Raw genomic sequence first — 23,149 nt, 5'->3', positions numbered from 1 at the left:
TACGATTTATTCAGAGATTGCATGACATGGTCAAGTTTATATTAATACGCAAAGCATCACACGGTCAAAGAGCGGGAATAAAATGAGTAATTTGGTTATAGATTTATCATTACACCTAAGACAGAACAGAACTTATAATTTGCATATTAAATACAGTTTCTTTGAATTAAAGATATTTAAGATATTACACCTGTATTCACAGATGAAGGATAGATGTTTTCAACATGTGATTTCAAAAACATTTCAGCAGAGGTACTCTTCTTAATTCTCATATGATAACATTTCAGTGCTAGTAAATTCTTTTCATGCTTCCTTATGCTAGCTTGTTTCTGGTTAATTTTTAAACACAAAAAAAAAACAAGGAAAAACAGCATGAACATTTTATTTTTCAATCAAATACATCTAACACACTTAAAAGTAATTGGGTATTTTACCAATTTTCGATAAATAAAAAAAGAAGAGCTCTCTATTGCACTTGTCCCATTATATTCACACACACAATATTTCATATTCTCTGGTTGACCACTTTTTGGATAGTCCATGCAATTAGACAATCCACACAATTGGATAGTTCATAGTTTCCAATTATCCATGCCATTGCTAGCTAGACTTGACCACCAGGGGGTTGGAAAGTCTGAAGATATTGGTCAACATGGAGCTAATGCCCGAAAACACGTCCTCAGAAATCCCCTGTGAAAAAAAAAAAAGATTCAGTAAGATAAAACCATAAATTCTTAAATTAACACATACTATTTTAGTACGTACACAAAATTAAGACAACTGGTAGCCTTACTCCTCTTAATTCTGTGTGGTTATTAACATTTTATTTCCTATCACTTTAATGAATTTTATTGGTTTGTTGTTGTTGTTGTTTTTTAAATATAATCAATTTTTGAACAAATATTTAGTGTGCTAAAAAATTCAACTCTACTATCAAAAGTTTAATCAATGTATTTCCATACTCCACAATAACTAATAAGAGTTATCATTCTTTGGACTTGCTTGATACTTACATTGTATGCACACAATGTAGATAGACATATTAGACACAATTTGAGTGCAAAATTCATATGATCATTGTAACTGGTAATAAAATAGTTAAAAAATTTAATCTTATGAAAATTATTAAGGAGAAATTATTTTAATACTATGGTAACAAGTAAAATGCAAGTTAAAAAAAAAGAAAGATCATTTTTACTGGCGAGTTAAAGATTTTATCATAGTGTTACAAACTACACAAGTTTTGCATTTTTGAAAAAAATTGATCTAAAATCATTATGTATGGGGGAAATGCCAAACTGAACTTTAAAAAATTCCTAAATCCTGATGCATGATCCTGGCAATACATGTACTTTGATATTTATTTATATTTGTCACTACTTTATGACACATAAAAAATGTACAGGAAGTACACAAGATCAGATTTAACTGATAATTAGAAGAGATAAATATAAAAAAAGCCAAAAACAAGGTGGAAGATGTATAAATAAAACCGTACTGGGGGAACTAGGAACTGAATTGTGCGGGATTTGTATCCGCCGTAGGCTGCCATTTCCATCATGAAGCCCTTGACACACTTAAACATCAATTCGACCCTTTTCTGACACCATGGGATGGTCATCTCCTAAAACATCAACAGTATCAGCTGATCAATTAATGAACAGGAAGTACAACCTCTTGACCTCTTATCAATGTCAAAATTGGCTCTTAATTGATCAAGGTTATTTAGAGAATGTAGGTCACTATATACATCTTGATTTCTTTTTTTGGAGCATATATGTCAGAAAATATGCCTTGTGAAATTGTTTTTTTTTGGTTTGTTTTTTTTTGTTCACTTAATTCCATTCTTTTCTATTATTATTCTACTAAATGTAGCTTATATGGGTAAAATGTTGCATCCTAAAAGAGATATAAATTTAATCATTAATATACATGTACATATATGAAATACCATAATAAATATGGTCATATATTATGGTGTAGAAGATGTAAAGAGCTTTTAACAAATCATTTAGGCTGTTCTTTAAAATACTAAGTTTCTAAATACTGTACGTTGTGATAATCTTTTTGTAAACCTTCAGTCGTCATAAAAATTGCAAAAAATATCTAAACTTCCCAAACTGTTTCCATCATGTTTTAATACGAAAAGAATACAAAATTTCTCAATGTGAAATCAAACCTCCGTCATCTCATTGAAGAGAAGGAGAGGGATGGTGAGGGTGTTGATGTCATAACGGAAACACAGCTTGATGATGTTCCTGATGCTCAGTATAACTGGGTGGCGAGAGGAAATGTCCGACTGTTTGATGCTGTCGTCTGCTACCAAGTGAAACACAACATGGACCTCCGACAGATTGGAATGTTTTGTCAAGTAGAAATCTCCTGCCCTTAGATTTTTAGTTTTCTCCTAAAATGTACATGTCTAACATGATATCTATGTATTGGTGTATATAGTGATTTTTTTTGTGCTTAGAAACGAATCAGAATTGGAGGGATATTTTTAAGATAATTTGCAAAAGAAAAATGCTCTCAATGTGACAGCAAACTGGGTTTTCTGTTGTGTGATCAGTATCCATAATCCATTTGTCAACCCTGAATTAATATATATTGCCTATTTAGAGAAATGGCAAAGTTCAACAGCCTTTTTTTTCGCATAAATTACCAGAAATCAAAATCCAAGTACCCCTGTAACATGCATAACTCTGATATATGTTCAATTGATCTGCAGAACAAAAACTTCCCTAGTGTAGGAGGATCTATACAATATGGGTACCCTTTTGGCACCCACCCACCCGCCTACCATTTACAACCTGGTTTTCTAAAGGAAAAATCTACTTTGACCAGGGTAGTTAATTGAGATTACCAGTATGTTGATTTGCTATCAATATATAAGGCTCCTATGCTGTGCTTGTAGATGTAAGAGTTGAAGTGACACTGACCTCACTAGATGTACTGCTGCTGCTTTTGAGGCTGACTTTGTCTGCATCCTCCGAGTGTTTGTGTTGCTGGCGGTGTTCATTGGCCAGAGCCAGTTCCTGTTCTATGATCGCAAATTGTTGCTCAAGATCAGGAAAGTGGAAGTCAGTCGACTGTTCACAAACTTTTGAAAAATCTGTTCAAAAATTAGAGTTATCTTTCTTATCATTTACACATCTTACCTGTCAAGTTTTTCAATCTTAAGATGGTTTGGGACACCTGTCAGTATTAACTTGGATAAAAGTACATCATAATTAAATACTTTCATCAGTTTAGAATTTTCAAATTTTACAATATTTGACCAAAAACTCTATTTTAAAATTTTTGGAAAGGTAAAAATTATAAAAGCCCCGCGGGATTTGATCTAACTCATGACTTACAGATTCACAGTTAACGCTCTGACCCATTACAATATGCTGTTAGGTAATGAGTTTGCATGGGGAAGAAAAAAATAGAAATTTATATTTGATTTTATTGATTATTTCCATAGGAAGTAACGGTATGTCCCAATATTGAGGTGTCCCATTCCAGAATTTTTTCAATGGAAAATCATTTTTGTCAAATAGAAACATATCTCTGAAAGATTTAATGAATTGCAGAGTATTTTTACTGAGATTTTCATTTCTACAGATTCCATACTTTAATTTGAAAGATAACGATAACTCTCAAGTAAATGTCATTTGGCCGGAAATGTCTGTACTACATTTAATGACTAGATCAATATCTGCTATAAGGGCAGATGCGTGTATGTATGAATTATTGAACCTCGTTTAAGCCCTGTGTATGAGTTCAATCGGTTATCAACCATCATGATCAGCGCACAAAGGTCATTGGAGTAGAGGGACATGGCGGTCTGCAGTCTCTGAGGTTGAGGAATGACCATTCCACTGTAAAACAGAATGAATGTCTGTCAACATCAATATGCAATACTAATAAGTCAGGTCTCACATTTCATTACACTGTAATTGACATTTTGTAAAATTTAGCAAATAAAGAAAAATTTACTCCTCAGTTCCCATTGCCTTTCTAGCCATGAATAATTCTAATTACTGTAATATGAAATTCATGAGATTTTTCACACTCTTGAAATTTTCGAACACATTACTAGACTAATGGGTAGTCAACATATTTCAACATCATTCATGCTTATACTGTAAAAGTGGTTATTTACGTATAAGAGGAATTTTACACTTGTTTAGTGGTACGCTTAAAACCGTGTAAAATACTGTAAACCAACTTTTTTTTTGCGACAACTTTACTTCGCAATCAACTTCCGATAAGCTGGTTGGCGACGACTAATGTTCGTGACCGAGCCTTTTCCAGACCAGTCTTGTTATAACAACCATATGACAATAAAATGATTCGTGGCGAGAAATAATTGCGACAACGATGTCTTCAAAAACCCCGCAAATATTTTTTGCACCCATATAAAAGTTGGTTTACAGTATCCTGCGTGTATGGTAAAAAAAAATAAAACTTAAGTGTGGTAAATCTGCATAATTAATATCCATACCAATTGTTTGACTAAAAAAAACACATTACTAAACCACCAGCAAAACTAACCACCAAAGTAAAAAACCACTTTTACCATAGTCTTGTATTTCACCAAAGAAACTAAATCATTGATTTATCATTAAATATTAAGATAGTTTTTCCTACCCTACTGTGTGGGTTTTGTGCCGACATAGGTCTAGGATATCTGTACAGAGTAAACGAAGATTGTGTGTAGTTTTCATCTGGGCACCTGAAAAAAATAAAAATAAACATGCAGTATTTTCTTAGTAATGTTTTGTTTCGCACATCCTGCAAAAAACAGATACATGTACATTAATGTATATAAACTCAAAAAATGCAAGATGACCCTGAATTTGAGATATTTTAAGGTTTAAATATGCAAATTAAGAAACAGTAATTAAGATATCAATTGAATTCGAAACAATGTAATGTTCAAGATACCTTATTTTAAAAGTATGTACCAAAATAAAAGCTTGCCAAATAAATATGAAATGGGTCTTTGATAAAAAACAGGTAGATAAGTACACTGTGTTAACGAAACTTTTTGAGTTATTTATTTATGGCAAAAGTTAAACTTATTGACAATAAAAATCTACGTTTCTCAATGAAGAATATAAGTGTGATTCAATATAAGATATTTCTTAGATCTTAAAGTTAATTTTTTTTTTCTTTACAAATGTCTGCCCACCAAGGTGTATAGTGAAGCTCTCCTCCATCCTAATGGTGTTAGGTCCCCTTTCATTCTCTTCTGCCTCCGGTAGACTACTGCTGAGGGCTCTCACTCGGTTTCTAACAGAAAAGAAGTGTTTTAAAATTTTAGAATATAAAAATGCATGCCTATTTCTTGTCTTTCAATTGGACAAGATCCTGAAAACAATTTTGTTCTCAATTTGTTCATTAGCAGACTAATCTTTGACATAATATGATAAAAACACTGTAATAAATGATCAGCAATATTTTATTTCATCTATCTATTTATCTATCTATCTATCTATCTATCTATCTATCTATCCATCCATCCATCCATCCATCCATCCATCCATCCATCCATCCATCCATCCATCCAAATTCATCATTTATTTCCTTTGGGTTTTCCCATTGAGTATCTGACGATTTAATCCACAAGTCATCAAAACAGTCACGTCAGTCCATTTCTATATTAGTAGATCTGTTTTTAATTATGCAATATAGCTATTCATGAATTTTTCTGGGTTTTTCTTTAGCCCAAAGATAGTACAGTTTTCCTTCTTTTTTGAGTACAAATCTATATTTTTGAATTCATATCAAGGAAATGAGCATTCTATAACCAAGGTTTCCAAGTGCAGCACCAGGGAGATCAGACAATAGTTGCCATTTTGAATCATAATCGTGTTCTGTTATCACGGGCGTGTCACCTTTTGGATGGATCATGTCCCAGGAAAGGAAATTCTGCCGGACATCCCTATACGATTTGTTGGATTTTTTTAAGGAGGTGACCTGTACTGACGAAGATGTGATAGACCAACAATAGGATCATGGAAGCAGGAAATCACTCCAGACGACAGGAAGAGTACGTGTTTGGGGTTTTCCTCCACACTTGACCCTAAATCGATTACATTGACTATTCTTTCAATGGTCTGTGGCTCACTCAAACACTTTCTCTGACACTCACACACTTCTTAAAAATCATCTGGAAAATTTTCATTTGAGTATTATAACTAATTCTGTAAACGATGCTATTCATTTATTTGTTTTAAATTCCACTTAAGAGAAAGGAAAAAGGTGTAACAAGAAATCCACACTGCGTAATGCCTTGAACAACAATACAATTATAGTAGAGGCACTTGAACTATTTCTTCTGAAAATTAGGTCACCTAGTTTTGCTTGCTTGCATTTTTGGTTAACAATTTAACATATGTTTGTCAAATTCCCCTTACTAGTATTCTGTTTTGTAAATTGTAATTCAGTTAACTAGAGATAAATCTTATTCATATATTGATTGATAAAGGCTGGAATTAAAGGCCACCTATCTTAATTTTAAGTGACATATTACTTTAAAAAATTTTCTTGTAAGATATATGGTCCCTTAAAGCAGGGGAGTTAACAACATAAATTCAGTCTGCATGTCTCCAAAGCACGTTATCTATCTATTATTTTTAAAATTCTGTAAAAATACATGCATTATCTAATGTTTATTTTTAAAAAAAATTATTCCGGCAACTAGAGCTCCCATTATAGAAAAAAAATTGGTTTGAGCTAAAAATACTGCCACATTATAACATCCAGAGCTTTGCTTATTAGCATGAAGTACCTATAAATTAGAACAGGACAATATTGGCTGGAAAATTCCCATTTAGTGTTCCCCAAGAAACAAAAAACAAAAAAAAAATCGGCCAATTTTGCTTCCTGAACATAGTGCAAAGATTACAATCACATAAAACCCAGATGTTTACTATGAAATACAAATTTAAACTAATGCCAACAAATCCTTATGCATTCATTTGATAAATACCTCCTTATTTCACTGTATATGGGTTTATTTGCAGTATTTTTAAAATAGGTCATGTTGCACTGCAATATGTAATTAAATATTCATTGTCATCATAAATTTGTCACTTTCCAATCATTAAGGTGCTGGTATAAATGATTTACTTTTACTTGATGCTGGTAAATTGTCAAATACAAAGTCACAAATCAATGATTTCATTTGAAATTAACCAATAAATTATAAAACTCTGGTGTCATATTTCCCTTTTTATACTCTCTCTCTCTCTCTCTCTCTCTCTCTCTCTCTCTCTCTCTCTCTCTCTCTCTCTCTCAACTTTTTGTGATTAAAATGAAAACCATGCTTGTTGTAGTTATGAACCTTGATAAGACTGAGAACTTACAGATAGCTAGTGGATTTGGATGGAGACTGCGTGTCTTCATGGACTTTCAGCACCCACTCCCTAAACTCACGCTTCTGTGTATCTCTCAGGTTGGACAACTCACTACTCCACTTTCCACTTATCAACTGAAATGCAATGACCAGTGGTACTTTGGCATCATCGTATTGAGTACTATTTTTGTAAATCATAATGTTGAGCCAATCAAAGAAATAAAATGTCTATCTATTTAAGTGATATAACTGTTCACAAACGTTTATGTGTCCTTGAACTCTGATTTTAATATTGATGCAGTTGAATATTAACGAAACCTAAGTCAATGCTATAAAACTTAAAGGAGAAGGGGGGGGAGGGGGGGGGGGGTTAAAATCTAACCCAGTGAATAATACCTGCAGTATTTCAATATCTAGTTACTGTACTGCACTGTTAGTGAATAGGATTATTCAAACTACTCTTAAAGATGAATACAAGTCTTGCTGATAGTTATCTCATGAATCAAAAAATGTGCAAAAAGATTAGCATGGGTCATGGTATTCTAACATCTGCAGGAGCAGAATGCATGTAGGAGTTAATGGCGAACAACTCCCAAAGATCAAATCCACTCATCAACCCACACGCAAACCACAAACCTGGAAGTTATGTACATAATTCGGTCATTAATTCTGTGTTATCACACCCTGCCTATTCTTCTTATCCCTTCCCCAAATTGAACATTTTCTGAAACTAAATACCTGTAATGTAAATCGTCAATGGGTCCATATCAGTCAATATTTGTAGAACTGAACTATTTTGGGATATTACCAATGAGTACTCGGTCTGGTAATCAAACTATTTTGGGACATTACCATTTTGTAATTTATCTGTCTTCTGAGTCAATCATCCTAAAATAGACAAGACCCGTTGGAACTTTTTAATGAATTTATAAAAGGACTCTGAGCTACTAAGTTGAGCTGTCTATTGAGCTACCATTAAGTTAATGAGCTGGCCAGGTTAAATATTGATTATATCTCTGAGATATTGTCTAGTCAAACTATCTTAAACTAGTACCGGTATATGTAACTTTAAGCTGGCCAATTTATCAATCTTTTACTGCATTTTATAAATGTCTCAAAGCAATTTGAGGTGAATTGTTTTGAGTTAGCCGAGTTAAATTGTATTATGATTTATCAATTTCTTGTTTTCTGATCTAGCCAAGTTGAACCTTCCAATGAGATATCAATTTCTGAGTTAGCCGAGTCACTGCTAAACCACTTGTCAATATGTTTATCTAAAACTCTCTAAGCTTCACCTTTTTTTCCACAAATACATGTACCAGTTTCTTGGAATTATAAGAACCAGATGTACTATAAACTTATTTGAACCTAATTTCTTGGAATTAATAGTTAATATTATATGTTGATATTTCAAAACCAGATAATTTGAACTTTTTTGTGCCACAAACAGGGAAATAGTTGAGATATCTCTTAATCAGATAAAAAAGAAACCCTTTATTGATCACTCATCTGGAAAGAGTTAAAAGTCCGCTCAACAAAATAAATTGAACATTTTTTGTTCGCCTAACGTTTTTGGACCACATACCTTGGAAGAAATAATTAACAATGGTTAATATGTTGCTTAACCAGATAAACTGAACATTTTTGGACCACATACCTTGGAATAAATTATTAAAAATGGTTAATATGTTGCTTAACCAGATAAATTGATTATTTTTGGACCACATACCTTGGAATAAATAATGAACAGTGCTTTTAAATTATGTTACTATTAGAACCAGATAACTAGACCTTTTTCTGGACCACAAACCTGTGAGTTGTCAATATGCCGCTGGGCCAGCTGGTTCACCTGGGCATCTGTGTACTTGGTCCCAGCATTCTTCATTGCATCCTCCATCTCTTCTCTTTGTCTGTCGAACAGAAAATCTTTGATTTTTTTTTTTCTAACACTGAATCTTAAATTTCAACCACTGAGGCAAAAACTTTCCATGTTCTTGTGTTATTTGAAGATACTGACACCCATATATCAATAGAACCATAAAAGAAATTTAATTTAATTTTTTTTTATTTTAAGAAATGGAAACCAGCATGAAATAAGTATTCTGTGTAGTGCAAACGAATACAAATGTATTAACAGACAAATGTCTGATATTACTGACATGACTTTCAATTCTGAACTGTCTGACTTTAAAATCTATGGAAGGTCATCATAAGGTTTATCTAGGTACCGGTACTTCAGATATTGGATCACATGGTGTGAATTGCAATTTTGAAAAATGATGACAACGGCACATTGTGACCTTGCATGAACTAAAAAATCAGTAGGAAATATTATTTTTAACTTGTAGAGTTTCTCAATCACAAGCAGTTAAAGAAAAAATGATTATTTATTAGGTAAATAAGGTACATTAAACATATATGTTGAAAATGTAAAATGTTGGCATTGTTAATTAAACAAAAAAAATTTATCAAAAATAAATGTTCAAATATTCTTATAATATGAAGAATTTCAGCCATTAATAAAAAATTATTATTCTTTTTCCCCAGCTTCTTTTATTATATATATACATAAAAGATTTCACCAAGTCTATATACATGTATAGGTATTAAACAGGATGATACAAAACTTGGAGATTTTTTTTTATCTATCATTCAATCACCTGTCATCTAGGTATTCAAGGTCTTTGTCCCTCTGCTGTATCAGGTCCTCGATTGTAAGGGCATACGTGTGCTCAAGGTTGAGGAGCGTGTCAAGGGCGGGCGAGTGGATCAGGCTGTGGTACACCTCCGAGAACACCTGCTGTTCCGTTACACTCTCTGGCTTGGCATAACGCTTGACTTCCTAATAATAATTAAAACAATTCTACATACCCTTTGGGATTTTTCATTTTCAAGATTAGATCTACTACTGTTAATTCCTAATTAGGCTCAAGGAATCATGTATGTAAAATCATGATCGAATATACAATTTTGCTATGATTTTTCTGACATTTGGGAACTATATAAAATCATAACAAAAGTTTGGTGCTTGCGATTTTATATTCTCACGATTTGATTAAAGAATGGACTAGATTGTCTCAATGTCAGTGGATGAATCGTGTCACGTGATTGCCTTATAAATTTCTTTAAACGGCAAGCGTAAAAATTTATACGGCAACATGGCAGACGTAACGTTATTTGAGCTGATTTTTTACACAAACGTTCAACCATACCATTAATTTTTAAGCCCCAAAATATTTAGAGTGACCCCCTTTTGCTTTGCCCGTGACATAATATTACGATCCTACAATGGATTCCAGGTTTGCACAGACGACTGACGAGGAAGGTAAAAAAATAGAGAATTAAGCTATAAAATTCATTGTTATATAGTATCTTTTGTTTGTTTACATATCAAACTTTAGGTCCTCGACAAAACAAAACTCTCTATGGACTTTACCGAGCCCACAAATTTCTGTAAACAGTCAGTAACAAACCTAATAAGTAATAGTATCAGAAACCCATGGACACAATGATTTCAGCTGGTTCATGTAATAAACATTTAATTTCATTCCCAGGGAAAACTTAATCAATTTTGATAGAATTAAAATGCATGCAAACTTTTTATGCATGTGTTGATATTGTTGATAACACACTTAAAAATCTATGTGAAAAAGATTTGTGCAATGCTCCCTCTTTTGGGTTCTTAATTTACCTCTTTTTCACTACTGGAGGTTAAATATGAAATATCACTGTATTTTTAAAAGTGTGGTAAATATCAAATAATAAATTTTATTTGGAACTACAGCCCCTTTGTGACCCTTGACTTTTTGACTTGAATGAAGATCCTGAGGAGTCTTCAATGTTGCCTATTTAAAGGTCAATTCATAAATGAAACCTTACCAGCAGTTTGACCGACTTACTGACAGACAAGAACTAATCTATAAATACTCTGACCTCCCCTTGTTAGAGGAGTGAGTTACAATACATTGATATCAAATTTGATATGACATAAATATTATTATATTACATTACCGGTACATGTATATTTTACAATACAGCTAACAGTACATGTGTATTTTGTATTTTGCTGCAGCATATACATTTTTTACAGTAAAAAAACACTGAATATATAAAGCACTAAAACTGGCTGATAAATTATCAAAATATTATCATGGAATAGTCCATGCAATTTATTCTTTGTGTCCTGAAGTAGGGAGTGGTTGTCCTGAAAATTTGACAATTTTAATTGTTTGTGTTTTTAGAGATTTATATATTTTACAGAACGTGTGTATTTTTAAAACTTTTTGTCATTAAAAACCTTCTCCGAGCCATGAAGGCAAACAGAGCTGGTGCTTATCTCCAGTTCATTGACTCCCTCTGGGTGGGACACCTGTCCTCTCGCAAGTTAACCCCTAGTGTAAGCTACTACTCAACTGCAACTTATTGGACTGAGACAATGTATACGAAGTGTTTCGTCTATTAGGACAGTTAAGACACAACATACATTAAGAGATTACAGCAGGGCTTGAACCAACAACCTTTGGGTTACTGGCTAAACACCTAACACACAACATTAAGTGACCACAGCAGGGCTTGAACCAACAACCTTTGTGTTACTGGCTAAACACCTAACACACAACATTAAGTTATCACAGCAGGGGTTGAACCAACAACCTTTGGGTTACTGGCTAAACACCTAACACACAACACTAAGTGACCACATCAGGGCATGAACCAACAATCTTTGGGTTAATGGCTAAACACTTAACACACAACATTAAGTGACCACAGCAGGGCTTGAACCAACAACCTTTGGGTTACTGGCTAAACACCTAACACTCAACATTAAGTGACCACAGCAGGGCTTGAACCAACAACCTTTAGTTTACTGGCTAAACACCTAACACACAACATTAAGTGACCACAGCAGGGCATGAACCAACAATCTTTGGGTTAATGGCTAAACACTTAACACACAACATTAAGTGACCACAGCAGGGCTTGAACCAACAACCTTTGGTTTACTGGCTAAACACTTAACACACAACATAAAGTGACCACAGCAGTGCTTGAACCAACAATCTTTGGGTTACTGGCTTAACACCTAACACACAACATTAATTAAGTGACCACAGCAGGGCTTGAACCAACAACCTTTGGGTTACTGGCTAAACACCTAACACACTACATTAAGTGACCAAAGCAGGGCTTGAACCAACAATCTTTGGGTTACTGGCCTAGGAACACTTAGTCATGTGCATCTTAACCCTTTTTCCCTCTATCTACTCTCTTACTCCACCCATGCAATCTCTAAATGGTGACTGCTTAATAAATCAAGGGAAAAAACAACATCTCTTAATGATATTTTAAAGTTAAACCTTTGTCTTTTGAGACACGAATTGATCACAATATTTGCACACAGAGAGCAACTGTTTTCATCAAATGTTAAAACCACACAGCTTTCTTATGCAATGATGTTTATGAAGGATTGTAACAGAACAATGAATTCTTCACTGACTTTTGCATACATTAATCTTTTCCACCTGTTAATGTGTCGTGTAACAGTTACATCAATTTTTTATTGTATGTGCATGTCCATAGATATTATTATTGACAGAAGAAAAACACGGTCAAATGACTCATGTGAATGCATGGATACTCCTACATAATTGATAGAAAACATTTTAGAAAAATAGAATAACTCCGTTTATATCCTGTTTTGTGACTAAATGTATAGCTACTCTTTCATAACACTACAGTTTAACATCCTGCAACCTAATCTACTTGCAAAACATCACATCTTTTGATCAAATTTTAATTAACACATTTTCATAGTATTAAAAAATTTCAAACTGGAAAACTTTCATTTATTACTGCATGTCATTGCGTTTTTCAAAAAATCTTTTTTGTGATATTTTGGTGAAAATTTTTCCTTAAAAATGGAAAACAAAAATCAAAGAAGTATTTCAGTAAACATAGTGCTTATTTTAAATTAAGCAATATTAAATTTGTTTGTTTAGTATACATATAGTTTAACATCCTGTTTGTGGGTTAAAAAGTCGTACCTCACTAAAGGCGTTGTGCCATTTCGTGACAACATCATCTATATTAATGTCTCCATTTTTCAACCTCTGGAGAGCTTTCTGCGAATTTTCATCAAACAGTTTGTTGGTTTCCTCTGTCATAAATTTCTCGAGCTTGTTCTTTAAATCTGTATCATTTGGAAATGGAAGAAGAGAAAGGAAAAAAAAAATTATTTGCAGAGCAAAAGTTCATTGATTTTACTTTTCTCAATTTGCAATGCACAGAGATGGATTCTGTCTGACTTCAACACAAACTCAATATAAAAACTAAGGCCTAGCTAGCTGACAGGAATTATATAGCTTACACAGTTGGTTCTCTGTTTGCTTCTGCTTTACAAGTACAGTTGAACTTCAATATCTCAAACACTGATATCTCAAATACAATGGATATGTCGAAGTGAATTGTAAGTCTCAAACCACTTATTTTTTCTTAAAAGTAAAATACCCTCGATATGTCAAATACTTGAATATCTTGAAGTTTTTAAACAGTCCAATCCCGCTCAAGATAACCAAGTTTGACTTTTTATCTATACATGTATATAGGCCTATACCGACAGGCATCCATTGACAAATTGATTGCTCAAAAACAGAGAAACAAACAAATAGCTGGACAGAGCTTAATACACATACCGGTAAACCTTCATATACAAAAAACAAGAAACTTAAAACAAATGTAGAATATTCTGAGAAACAATGCGATCTTCAGGTGTACGCAACAAAACACATACAAAATTAATAGAAATCTAATAAATATTTTGGATACTTAAAAACTGAGTGCATGAATGTTCTCTTCTTTACAATGTAACACATTGACTCTTTTATTCATTATTAAGGTCTTCCGTTTCCAACGGAAGACCTTATAGTTTTCGTACTGTTTCTTATTATTATTATTTTTTTCCCCAAATTTTGTGCACGTGATATCTCGAAAACTATTCGGCCGATTTCGACCATTTTTTCACAGATGATTGCCAGTGGTCATAATTCTAGAAGTTTTTTGAAATTTTGAAATCGTCACTTCCGGTTCCGATTTACGGCCGATATTGTAAATTTTTACGACCAATTTTGTGCAGACATAAACTCAGAGACTATCAGAGATATGAATATAAAATTTTCAGGATAGGTAGACCATAGATTGAAGTTGTGCACAATGCAGTTTTTTTATGCCAGTGGCGCAAACTTTAGGAGCTCGCCAGGGCTCGAAAATTGGATACGAATTTTGAATCAAAATTTTCATACGCTTTGATCTGTATCTTTTTATCAGTTAATATTTTGTTAACATATATATAACAAAAGTGGTAGATAATTAAAAGTTCTTTCCAACAAATTCAACAAAAAGGGGCTGGCCCCTTTTTTTAGGGGCCAAGACACTTGTAAACTATAATACAAATAACTTAAAGACGATAAAGATGTTGTAATGCATTATAGAAGCAAAGTTGTTGATCGTAACAATATATATCAGGTAAAATCATTGCCACGCCCATTTATCATGTAATTAGGGAGTTTAGGGGCCAAAGTTCTTAAACTTTGACGCAATATATCTAGAAAAGGAGACATATTTTGTAAAGCATTATAGAAGAGAAAATGTTTGCATTGATGATTCTAATCAGTTCCATTAATCAAAACACAAAAGTCTGTCCCCATTAAGGATCTAGAAGCTGGGCCCTAAAATATTCAATCATTTGTATCTAAAATATGAACAACAATTCTACATAAGTGTAAGAACAAAAATTGTTAGTATTAGTGAAACCTTTCGAATGAACTCAAGAAAAAAGGGGCTGGCCCCTTTAATTAGGGGTCAAGACACTCGTAAACTCTATTACAAATACCTTAAAAACTATCAAGATTTTGTAATGCATTTAAGAAGCAACGTTGTTGATCGTAACAATATCTATCAGGTAAAATCATTGCCACGCCCATTTATTACGTAATTAGGGATTTTAAGGGGCCAAAGTACTTAAACTTTGACGCAATATATCTAGAAAAGGAGACATATTTTGTTAAGTATTGTAGAAGAGAAAATGTTTGCATTGATGATTCTAACCAATTCCATTAATCAAAACACCAAAGTCTGTTTCCATTAATAAGGATCTAGAGGGCTGGCCCCTTAAATATTCAATCATTTGTATCTAAAATATGAACAACAATTCTACATAAGTGTAAGAACAAAAATTGTTAGTATTAGTTAGACATTTTGAGTGAACTCAAGAAAAAGGGGCTGGCCCCTTAAATTAGGGGTCAAGGCACTCGAAAACTCTATTACAAATAACTTAAAAACTATCAAAATTTTGTAATGCATTATAGAAACAAAGTTGTTGATCGTAACAATATAAGTTTGTACAACTCATTTCCAAACCCATTGATGACGTAATCTTGGATTCTAGGGGACCAAAACTTAAATCTTAAATGTGCTGTATGTGATAAAGCAAAACTCTTTGTTAAGCATTTTAAAGGATATTGACAATCGTATACAATATCTGAAATGGAGTGGTAATCTGAAATTACATTGATATTTTAATCATATCGTTTAAAAATTGAACGGAAGACCTACTCGTTACTCGTAACGAGATCGTATCTAGTTTTCTATTATTATTCCGAATATTCGTAAGTAAAATAGGTATCATAATTGGTACATGTTAAAGTAAAATATGTAGCATCTTGACTAAGAATAAAAGTTCTATTTTCTTCTTTTTTTAAATAAAAGTTTGAAAATTGAGAATGAGGTTTTGTATCATGGAGGTACTATCTAGTTTGTCCACCTTAAAAAAATGTTGTTTGTTATCTTGATGTAAAACTGCAAAATCTTTATCATTTTTTAATAATCATGGTTCTCAGAATATTTATTAAAATGTATTTGTCAGCTACATATACAACAACAAAAATTTTATTTTTGTCAAAAAAAAATATCGATCCAAGTTTAATGGTTTTGGGCACATCCAAAGTTTGTATATATCTATAACAACTTTCATATCTATATATATAGTGACTATGTGCAGTTTCAAATAGGATGTTGAAAAAAAAAAAAACCACTTATCAGTAAATCAAAAAATCATAAACAAAATATCAGGCCACACCAATATCATTTCTTGTTTGCCGGACATCAAATGAAAAAAAGTACGAGCGAGCAATTAAATAGTAAAATAAATTTTTTTCATAGGAAAAAATATTTAGGCGGAAAAATAAAATTTGTCATACGGTTATATTTTTCTACTAGTTTCTGATTTATGAAGTAAAACTACTAAAAATACAAAAATAGAGCGGAAATAAAACAGAAGACAGCGCAGATGGATGCGGGGAATTAATAATACTACTATTTGTATAGTTTTGTTTAAATACTAAAGTGCGGGGTCTGATGAACAAGAAATTATATTGGTGTGGCCTCAATATATTTGTCTAATTCTTTTATTAAGATGTTTATGCTACATTTTTCTGAAATTTCATTGCCAATCAACCATATCTTCCCTTCTTCCTTGTTACAGGGCAGGTTGTAGATTCACACATTATCAGAAAAAAATTCAAACACTTTCCAGGCATTTGACCATCATTTTATTTAACATGGAAGGTAGTGTAGACATTTTTTGGAGCATTTGATTATCATTTGCCTTCCTTTTCATAACATGACAGGTTGTGGATGCCCATTTCTCCCAACATTTTTTCGAAAAAATTTTCCGTTTCTTACCTTCTTCCACGTAGCATGGCAGGTTGTGGGCGTTGACCAGCCGACCCACGAGGTCGGAGGCGGGCTGAGGGTTCGGGATGGTGACAGGTACTGTTAGAGTGGAGGTCAGGTCCTTGCTGCGGAACTGGTAGTGGAAATCTATAATCTTGCTCCCACTCATTGTTCAGGTATCAGATAATGCTGAATAAAGAGGAAGTCGATTATTTTTAATCTGAAGATAAGACCACCTCTGTTAGGTTGGGAATGGTCCCCCCAAAACACCAAAATAGTTAATTGCTACAATTAATGATGCTAAGTAAACCATTTTTTTTTCTTTTTTCACCCACAAAAATAGTTGATGGAATTACCAGGCATATACAGTTTATGTTGTTCTAAGGAGTTTAAAGTTCTTCCTCTTTTTTTTTTTAACTTTTTGCATAATAGCAAGGAAACATCTTTAATTTATATTCATTAAAATAAGATGTTTAAAGAGCAAAAGAGCACAGAATTTGCTAATAATTAATCGATTACTAAAGAGTACATTTTAATTATTCAAAGAAGTACAAATTAGGACAGATATGCATTTCTTAATCATGTGATTCATATGATTATACGACCTTTACAGCATGGAAATTTTTAACTGAGTAGTTCAGTACCCTATTTTCACTAATGGGGTTGCGAGCTAAAGGATTTTAATTTGCAGCCTTAGAGTGTAACTATGAATATATCAACCCAAGATTTACAAGAATAAAATCCTAAATGTGGTGGGTGTTTTAAAGAAAAGGAAAGGTACAGTGTGGGGGGGGGGGGGGGGGGGAGAGATTGCTGTGTTTGTTAAAAAATTAAGAAATCTTATTAAAAAAAGAAGTTTCCAGAATGGTTTTAGTAACGGTATATCAATTTTCAAGAATTCAGTCATCAATTTTACAAACATTACCAAACAATGCATCCTGTTCATAATTGATTATGAAAGACATTAATATTCGTGTGATAATTAAACTGAATTTTTTAAAGTTGTTTGATCATGTCTTCCTGTTTTGTTTTTTATTTTAACTTCTGCTTCACGAAATAATTTTTTGATTTCTGACCACTCACAGGAGAAATACTAGGAACGAGGAATTAGTTTAAAGTTTTCCCCATAAATATTCCAAAGTTTTTAACGTCAAACTTAAATATATATCCAGTATAATTTAACAATAATCATATAAAAAGCAAAATTAAAATTTCTTGTCGGAAAACAAAATAATTATTACATCACCATTTCTCACTTTGAAATTGATAAACATTTTAGGTGATTTTGTTTTTCCAAGTAATCTTTAATGCACATGACTGCATTTCTAAAAAAAAAAAAAAATTATAAAAATTTTATTGTGATATTCATCATAATGAAACAGCGAATAAAAGGAAAACACATTGTGATTGGTTTCGACGCGAATGAGAATGCATGGTTACGATTCACTCGATACACGATCTGCCTGTAACATCACGTTCCATGATAATAAAGATACATGCGGTAATCAATTAATAATGCACACAAAGGAAAAAATATATATATCAGTCTCTGTAAACATTCTATTAGGATATGATATTACACCTGTGTTTATAGTTTCATGCATATGCAAATCTTAATGATAAAGAAAACTTAACTGTGCCAAAAATTGCATTAAAATAGCTTTAAAGATCCCCCCTACCCCATTCCCTTCCCAAAAATACAATAATTTTCGTGAATTTCTGTGGGTTCCCCTCATCCACGAAAAAATTGCATTAAAATAGCTTTAAAGATCCCCCCTACCCCATTCCCTTCCCCGAAATACAATAATTTTCGTGAATTTCTGTGGGTTCCCCTCATCCACGAGATTACATCATAAACATATATTAATCATACAAGAAAATGACCCCCACAAAAACTATCAGCATTCATTCCATAGCAATTAACGCATTTCCTACTTAATGTCAATTTTTATGAACATTAATTAAATTGCATGCATGGCCATTAATTTTTAGGTAATTTTATGCACCTGACACATTTCTTCACATCAAGATTAAAATATGGTCATGTTTTGCGTGAACATAAATATACTTGATAGTAATTCTGCATCAACATTGGGGAAAAAATGCTCATCTGAGCAAATCAAAATTAACTGTAAATATCATACACTGATAAAACTGGTAATTAAAGACTAATTAATAAACAATTCATCTCCCCCCCCCCCTCATTTTCCCATTTTTATGACAGAAGTCATTTTGTCCAAAAATTTTATTTAAATATCAATAACCATTAAGGATAGGATCTTTATCTTAGCTATGCAGAAACATCATGACTTGAATTTCAAAAGCATGCCAAATGCTCATAATATACCAAAAAAGCCAAAAGTAATGATTTAATTAAATTTAATAAGCACAAATCCAACAAAATAAAGTGTATGGTATTTTGAAACTATGTCCTATCTTACATGTAGAATGGCAAGGTCCATATGTGTATTTTTAAAACTTTCTTCGACAGTAATGGATCTGCCCTATATATAATAATACAAGTACACAAGTACTTTATATAAAAGGATCAAAACTTGTTACTTGGTCCTAGGATAGGCCTAGAGTAGAGTACATATAATCTCTGCCTGGGTAAGCCCCTGGGTTACTACTTTTTGCGGTTCTACCCACCCAACTGCATAGCTTGGTACACTAACACTGTAAAAATCAACTTCTTCATCTTATTTGATACTATAAGAATTTTCTATTTTTTTTTTTTAAATATTTTTGATTACAGATAAAGAAAGCTGGGTATTTTTCATATCTATAAAACAAAATCATTTACAGTTAAACTACGGTATCTCAAACACTGATATCTTAAATATAATGGATATGTCAAAGTGATTTTAAGTCCCAAACTCTTATATTTTAAGTATTTTACCCTTGATATCTTGAATACTTGGATATCTCGAAGGTTTTAACCAGTCCCATCTAGTTTGAGATAATGAGGTTTGACTGTATAAAAAAGATCTTGACTAGCAAAAATAAAAGCTTAAATCTGCCATTATTATTCATAATTAAATTTTAAAAAGAATGTGTGGTGGGGTGGGGGATAGGGGACAAGGAGGTGATTTCATTTCAAAAACAATTTTAAAATACTCATAATTAAAGGTGTTACTTTTTCAGACCCTTAAATTTAATTTAACTTTTTTTCTTTGCTTGGTTAAAATTAGTTGAACATTCATCATATTTTTTACAATAAATTAAATTGTAGATTAAATGGCACTTACCAACAATAAGAGGCTAAAGGAGTTTGATCATGATAGTATACAGCTGATTCAGAAGGAGTACTTCTACACCTTCCCCCTTAAAATTGGTCAATTAATGTACAATGGTGCCACTAGCTGTCTCAAGTGTAATGGAGCCGGTATCTAAAAAGATAAATAAGATTCATCAACATGCATTAAAATTTCCCACTGATAATTAACTTTTAACACTGTTCAAACTAACATGACTTCCCCCGACAGAAATTCTCTTGAAAAAAAAAAGGTATATATTTTGATTTAAAGTTTTATCATAAATTGTGTGTATAACAAGACAAAAAATCTTTAGGGAGTAAGATCCTATCCCCCCCCCCCCCAAAAAAAAAAAAATAGTTTTCACTGAATGGTCTCTGTTGATATTGAAATATAGAGGTCAGGCAAAATGCTTCTTAACTTACCACCCCCCTCCCTCCTCCCCCCCCCCCCCCCCCCCCACAAAAAAAAGAAAAAAAAAGACAACTCATCTTTCTCCTGATAAGAAGGTAACTAATTTTCTCAAATTATGAAGCACTAGCTAGTTTGCATTATGATCATGATTTCAAATTTGAAAAGAGCATCATTATAATTCTTACATTCTTCAACAAATTGTCTTCTTTTGTTTATTGATGCATGCACAGATACATATATTTGCATCTAGTGGAATATGGCAAAGGGAAAAAAAACCAACAGTTTGAAAATCAACATTTTAAAAGTACATGTACTGAATTCCATTTGTTTTTTGGTGCAAAAACATACGGGTTAGAAGGATCGAACTTTTCATACAGATTAAAATCGTAATTGTGAAAAAGCACTGATGTCAAAAGCTTTTGAGTGCATTTATGAAATACAAAGGGTACAGAGAAGATGATGCAAATGCACGATTCCAGTGCAGTTGTAGGACTATGAATATTTTTTTCAATAATCTGTTTCATGTTTTTTATCATAACTACACTTTGCTGTGTGTTAATATTTTACTGTACGGCCATCAAATCAGATCTAAGGAGCGCCGAGTGCAATGTGATGTCATAATGTAAACGATAAATGCTTTTAACCTTGTTTACTATGGTGACAGCAGACAGAAAATATCATGGAATATTGTGTAGTGTACTGACCATGCAGGATTATAGTGAAATAAAATGACATGTACTTGAAAACATGAAGAAAAATGTCATTTATTAAAAAAATTCTATGCTTGAAACACTTCAAGAATTTTTTTTTATGCCGTATTAAAGTGAATTATGCTGTTTTAAATGTGACAGTCAATTTTTGAATTATGATGTTTTGTGACAGTCCATCTTCTGTCACATATCCATGGGAAAATTTAAGAGCTATAAGTTTGTTAATACATGTACTTAGTTGTTTCCTATAAGTAAAAATGTGTCTGGAAATTTGAAATCAAAAGACCAATTAATATATTTGATTTGATATACATGTTATTCCAATGTGAAATTAAGCAGGTGTTGTGATTATATAAATGAACACTCTGTTGCAACTAAGAGTCATTTGTAAAAAAGCAAAAAAAAGTTTTAAATTCCCAATCAAATATCACGAACATGTATCTTTACTGCATATTAAAATAATATTAATGCATGTACATCCAAACATTTCCTTGAGCTGATCAATTAAAAAAAAATGTATATTTGAATTCTCCCAATAAAAGGAGTTTTAAACTCCATCGATGGTAACCAAAAAAAAACCCCTTTTTTCTGTGCAAGTTGGAATAATCATATAATCGAAAGGTCAATTTCCATACTGCGTCAGATAGTAAAAGTACAAGTACCCAAACTGTACTCCTAGCTTGCTAACCAGAGAGTAAATAACGTAAACTAGATCAGACACTATGTCACTAATGATCAGACAGACGCTTACTTATAGAGGCTGGGTAGTCAAGAAATTAACCATCAGATCTTCCTTAAGTTTCTAGAAAATTTGAAATGATTTTTTAAGCTCGTGTAGAATTTTATTTAGTAAAGAAAAACTCCACATATTTTAGCTTTAAAATCTGAATAATTTCTTTTATCTTTATATAGAGCTCTTCTTCTTGTAGAGATAATTATAGTGTAAAATGACCACAGCCATCCAGCACTCTTACTGTTCACACCAAGGTGGACTTCATATGACATAGACTGAATATTTAGAAATACACATATGATGGAAATCAACAAATTTAAGTCACTTTACATAGGCTAATAATCTTAAGAAAAGCTTTGATTATGTCCCAAGTAGAGAGAATTGGCAATTTGGCATACAGGTGCACTGATAATGAATAAACAGACTGAATTAATAGTTTTCAATTTAATTTGTGAAAACAAAAATGATTACATGTATAAATCAGGATTTATTTGTCATGCGACTAATTTTTTTTCTATAGGTCTGCAATTAATTCGACTATTTACAATCTTTTCAAAACACTGGGATATGTGTATCTTAAATGTCGAATCTAAATATTCATTATAATGAAGTAGAAATTCTCACAAAATCAATTTTCTAGAAATTCAACATGATCATACCCATAAGTACATGTGCAAGATTATACTTGCCTACATTTATCTTTTTTTAATAACCTGAAGATAATTTCAAAAGGATTATGAAAAACGAGAAAAATAAACACATTAGTTATAGGAAAGAAAAGAATGACCTAGCTAATTTATCAGAGAGATCTCCCGCAAAATCATGGCACCAAATGGTAGAAGGAAGAACAAATACAATGGCAGTGGTCAGGGTTTAAATTCTTTAAATTTGTCTACGTGCAACCGTACACAGCCTTGATTACTGTTAAAAAAATATGCAGTCAAGGGGGCGTTGTACACAG

General features: G+C 32.4%; 2 protein-coding genes across 2 annotated transcripts in view; one reads left to right on the top strand and one right to left on the bottom strand.

Annotated features, from left to right (window-relative positions):
- Positions 1–366: 366 nt before the first annotated feature.
- On the bottom strand, positions 367–23,134 carry LOC128166721 (protein C12orf4 homolog). The gene is made up of 14 exons (XM_052832044.1): positions 22,976–23,134; positions 20,326–20,466; positions 17,087–17,266; positions 13,393–13,538; positions 10,009–10,190; positions 9,159–9,258; positions 7,359–7,483; positions 5,180–5,280; positions 4,636–4,720; positions 3,742–3,863; positions 2,940–3,112; positions 2,180–2,407; positions 1,499–1,624; positions 367–690 (listed from the first exon to the last, which is right to left on the bottom strand). Exons 3-14 carry the CDS (start codon positions 17,244–17,246, stop codon positions 601–603), a joined length of 1,638 nt encoding a protein of 545 aa, XP_052688004.1. The 5' UTR covers positions 17,247–17,266; positions 20,326–20,466; positions 22,976–23,134; the 3' UTR covers positions 367–600.
- LOC128166716 (ecdysone-induced protein 78C-like) overlaps positions 10,622–23,149 on the top strand; it is a 43,729-nt gene continuing 31,201 nt past the window's right edge. Inside the window, exon 1 of the mRNA XM_052832037.1 lies at positions 10,622–10,673. Coding sequence (XP_052687997.1) covers positions 10,637–10,673 — 37 coding nt within the window. The 5' untranslated portion in view covers positions 10,622–10,636. The remainder of the gene's footprint in view (positions 10,674–23,149) is intronic.

This window comes from Crassostrea angulata, chromosome 10, assembly GCF_025612915.1.
Source record: "Crassostrea angulata isolate pt1a10 chromosome 10, ASM2561291v2, whole genome shotgun sequence".
In the NCBI taxonomy this organism is placed as follows: Eukaryota; Metazoa; Mollusca; class Bivalvia; order Ostreida; family Ostreidae; genus Magallana; species Magallana angulata.
Note: the sequence above shows the minus strand (reverse complement) of the source record. Positions and strands in the feature narration are given on the sequence as shown.

Excerpts from the sequence above, each read along its gene's own strand:
- LOC128166721 (XM_052832044.1), bottom strand. The coding sequence starts at position 17,246 with ATGAGTGGGAGCAAGATTATAGATTTCCACTACCAGTTCCGCAGCAAG. Across the intron at positions 5,281-7,358 it reads TCCAAATCCACTAGCTATCT|AAACCGAGTGAGAGCCCTCA; the intron begins GTAAGTTCTCAG and ends CTTTTCTGTTAG. Across the intron at positions 4,721-5,179 it reads GAGCTTCACTATACACCTTG|GTGCCCAGATGAAAACTACA; the intron begins GTGGGCAGACAT and ends TATTTTTTTCAG.